Consider the following 4221-nt stretch of genomic DNA (forward strand, 5'->3'; position numbering starts at 1 on the left):
TACATCCTGTCTTCAACTCAGGTGCTTATAATCATATTTTTTACTCTGTCAATATTCTTTATATACTTGAAAAATGTCACTAATGTGAAGAAATCGTTTATTTAAAACTCGCAGGAGGCAGCCGTTGTTCCTCCTTATATTACGTTTTCAGTACAACCCAATCCTGGATTCTGGGAATATGTTAAGGTGTGCGCCGATGATTTGAAAGTAGAGAGCATAACCACTACAGAGTACTTGAAATTCAAAGACACAATATATGATGAGAAATTGTATTTTTTTCATTCTTATATTTATCAATTTGAGTACTTGAGTTGTGGCTAATATGATGGTTGATGGAACTTCTTATGGTTTCGTTTAAAATAAAATCTGTTTTCTATTATTCTTTGTCATCATTAATTTATATTTTGTAAGTTTAGATGTGGTTTAGCTTAAGGCAGATGTAAGAGTGCATGTTAACATTAAAGACTCTCAAGGCGAGAGATGAAAATGCACTGGAAGTAGACTTTGGAGCATTTGATGTTTCATTGCCTCGTTTGGCTTTTTTCTTCGTCAATTGGAAATGGAGTTAGCTATATCTCTAAGTTCATGTCCTCAAAGCTGAACAGGGACTCGGAGAGTGCTAAACCTTTGCTAGACTACTTACTTGCCCTTAATCATGTTGGAGAGGTATTTACTTCTGAAATCCAACTATGAACTAGATGATGATTCTCCTATGAAGTAAAAATGATTGTGTCTTCATTTCAATTTTAATAATTATCCATTTCTTGGTATTTGAATTCACAGAGTCTTATGATCAATGAGACTCTCAGTACCGTTGACAAGCTTCAGGTCGCATTGATTGTGGAAGATGTATACCTCAGTTCACTCCCAAAAGATACACTGTATCAGAACTTCGAGAAAAGGTGAGTATTTTCACTATGTTTCACTGTATATATTATTGTCAAGCAGATGTCCTTACACCCTTACTTTTGCTGCCCTGTTGTCACATGTATGCAGGTTCACGGAGTGGGGTTTGGATAAAGGATGGGGGGGATAATGCAGAAACTGTTAAGGAAACAATGGGATTACTCTTAGAGGTACTCCAAGCACCGGATCCATTGAAATTCTTTAGCAGGCTTCCGACTACATTCAACATTGTCATCTTCTCCATACATGGCTACTTCGGGCAAGCAGATGTCCTTGGCTTGCCTGATACTGGTGGTCAGGTATGTTTAAGTCTAATAGTTTAGTAGTAGTAGTTAATAATCTTCCATTGGGTAAGTGGAAATGTGCCATGAAAATAGGTTGTCTATATTTTGGATCAAGTGAGGGCAATGGAGGAGGAATTACTATTCAGGATTAAGAAGCAGGGGTTGAGTGTGAAGCCTCAAATTCTTGTGGTAAGTTGAATACTTACAGAAAAGGCCATCTGACTTGTATAAGGATTTAGTTGATCAAATGAATATGGTCTGTTTTCAACAGGTTACAAGACTGATACCAGATGCTCGAGGGACTAAATACAATTAGGAGTTGGAGCTTGTTCTCTATACTAAGCATTCCCATATCCTCCCTGTCCCATTGGGTTTTAAAGTGTCCGATATTGTCATTTGAACCTTATATTGCGACGTTGTCTGTTCATCAGTTGGTTGAGAATGTTGATGAGTGTATGGTTCTTGATAATGAGGCTCTTTAACTCACTACTCCTAGCTGTAAGCATTTTTTAAAACATGTTGTGTTTTGTTTATTTAGTAGTTTTAAAGGTTAGAAATTTATTCTTGGTTCGATTTGTTTATTTACAGTTAGAGATTTGAATCATTTGATATCTGCTACTATGTCTGGTGTGACGTGTTGTTTGAGGTTCCCAGGACAGTTGAACTCTTATTTAAGGAAGTTTGTTGTTAATCTGATCCCGTTTCCGTGTCTTCACTTTTTTGTGGTGGGTTTTGTACCACTTACTTCACGTGGTTCTCAACAATATAGGGCTTTGACTGTGCCGGAGCTTACTTAACAAATGTGGGATGTGAAGAACATGATGTGCGTTGTTGATCCACGATATGGGAGGTACTTGACTGTATCTGCGATGTTCCATGGGAAAATGAGTACTAAGGAAGTTAAGTCGATGAACAAATGATTAATGTGCAGAACAAGAAGTCAAGAACTTGTTTTACTTTGTGGAGTGGATTCCGAATAATGTGAAGTCTACTGTTTGAATGTTAAGGATAAAACAATAATTATATATATTTTGTTTTTTTTTTTAATCTGAAACATTTTGGCCACGGCCACTATCTGTAGCTACAGTACAAAAATGTGTGTAGCAAATTAACTTTTGCCACGGCCTTCCTCCCTCACAATATCTGAATGCTACGGCTTATCCAACGGCCATCCTCAGTGGAACTTGCAACGGCTTACGCCACGGTCACAAGCTATGGCAATTGCTACGGCTTTCCCCACGGTCATTCTTAGTGGGAAGTTGCTACGGCTTGAGTTGTCGCATGGACCGTCGCATCTACCCACGGTCTTGGGCCGTAGCTAAAATTTTATCGACAGGTCAAAACCCCACGGACTTGCGTCAGTTAATAGCCGTGGCTAAAGCTCTTTGCCCACGGATTTGGGCCGTGGCTAAAAGTATGCTTTCTTGTAGTGCCTACAACAAAAGAGTACATCCTAGATCCTTCCAACCTGGTGATCTAGTTCTGAAAAAGACACAGGATGACTCCAAACTAGCAGCCAAATAGGAAGGACCATACATAGTAGACCGAGTTGTTGGCAATGGGGCTTACTGGATCAAGACACAAGAAGGGAAACCACTACCACGACCCTGGAACACTTACTTGTTAAAGAGATTTTATCAATAAAGATTCAGTCTTGTACACAGTCATGTTTTTTAATCTTTGTCAATTCAGGTAGTTCAATTATATTTGTATTGTCAACCACTCTGTTCAAATACTTCTACGATCAACTCCGTGAGAACGCTCTCAGTGAGCAATACACCCTCAGGGGCTACAAACGCTCTCAGCGAGCAGCACGCCTTCAGAGGCTAAATACGCTCTCCGCGAGCAGAACGCTCTCAGGAGCTTACAGGCTCATAGTCTCTCCAAATCTCGCTAAGTTGAACCCCTATACTTCTAGGATCAACTCCGTGAGAACGCTCTCAGTGAGCAGTATGCCTTCAAAGGCTAAATACGCTCTCCGCGAGCAGAACACTCTCAGGAGCTTACAGGCTCAAAGCCTCTCCAAATATCGCTAAGTTGAGCCCCTATACTTCTAGGATCAACTCCATGAGAATGCTCTCAGTGAGCAGTACGCCTTCAGAGGCTAAATACACTCTCAAGAGCTTATAGGCTCATAGCATATCCAAACCTCGCTAAGTTGAGCCCCTATACTTCTAGGATCAACTCCATGAGAACGCTCTCAGTGAGTAGTACACCTTCAGAGGCTAAATACGCTCTCCGCGAGTAGAACGCTCTCAGGAGCTTACAGGCTCATAGCCTCTCCAAATCTCGCTAAGTTGAGCCCCTATACCTCTATGATCAACTCCGTGAGAACGCTCTCAGTGAGCAGTACGCCTTCAGAGGCTAAATACGCTCTCCGCGAGCTGAACGCTCTCAGGAGCTTACATGCTCATAGCCTTTCCAATTCCTACTAGTCGAGAACCTATACTTCTAGGTTTAACGCAGTGAGATCGCTCTCTTGAGCAATACTTAACAAGCATAACGCTTTCTTAAAACTAAATCTCAGGCTTCATAGCCACAATATACAAACATTCATTATAAACGGAACACTAGCTACAAGAAATCAAGCATAAGCAAAAGCATATATTCTATACATATCCATCAATCGAACTGCCGACCCACGGCCAGAAAACCAATTCACACATTCACCGATCTGCTGGGTTTACCTAGGAAATCCAGATCGGTATTTCTTATAAGTTTTGAACAACAGCGAGCTGCCATTTTTATGGAAACCAGCTCGTCACGTATTCATACCAAAAGGCGAACTGCCCAGGTTACCCCAGGAAACCAGCTCTATTGTTTCAGGCCAAAGGCCGCATACAAAAACATTTTTTTTTACGACCACCTTTAAACAACATGGTCAAAACCTTCACTGACAAGAACATCTAAAACTTGCAACGAACCCGGGTCACCAGAGGTCGTTCCAGCTGTATTGGTCATGGTCGTATCCAAGTTCATGTGATATTGGAGGCTGTTCAATCACCGCATCAGTAGATGAAGGAGGCACAAC

The 4221-nt window shown here is 40.9% G+C and overlaps 1 protein-coding gene and 1 pseudogene across 1 annotated transcript; both read left to right on the plus strand.

Annotated features, from left to right (window-relative positions):
* The first annotated feature begins 359 nt into the window (after nucleotides 1-359).
* On the plus strand, nucleotides 360-1534 carry LOC147482865 (sucrose synthase 7-like). Its single transcript, XM_086577179.1, has 4 exons — nucleotides 360-666; nucleotides 784-1205; nucleotides 1284-1379; nucleotides 1462-1534. Exons 2-4 carry the CDS (start codon nucleotides 918-920, stop codon nucleotides 1504-1506), a joined length of 429 nt encoding a protein of 142 aa, XP_086433305.1. The 5' UTR covers nucleotides 360-666; nucleotides 784-917; the 3' UTR covers nucleotides 1507-1534.
* Nucleotides 1535-1570: 36 nt separating this feature from the next.
* LOC147482866 (tubulin beta-1 chain pseudogene) lies at nucleotides 1571-2217 on the plus strand (annotated as a pseudogene).
* Nucleotides 2218-4221: the final 2004 nt, after the last annotated feature.

Source organism: Coptis chinensis, chromosome 8 (genome assembly GCF_015680905.1).
Source record: "Coptis chinensis isolate HL-2020 chromosome 8, ASM1568090v1, whole genome shotgun sequence".
NCBI classification, from domain to species: domain Eukaryota; kingdom Viridiplantae; phylum Streptophyta; class Magnoliopsida; order Ranunculales; family Ranunculaceae; genus Coptis; species Coptis chinensis.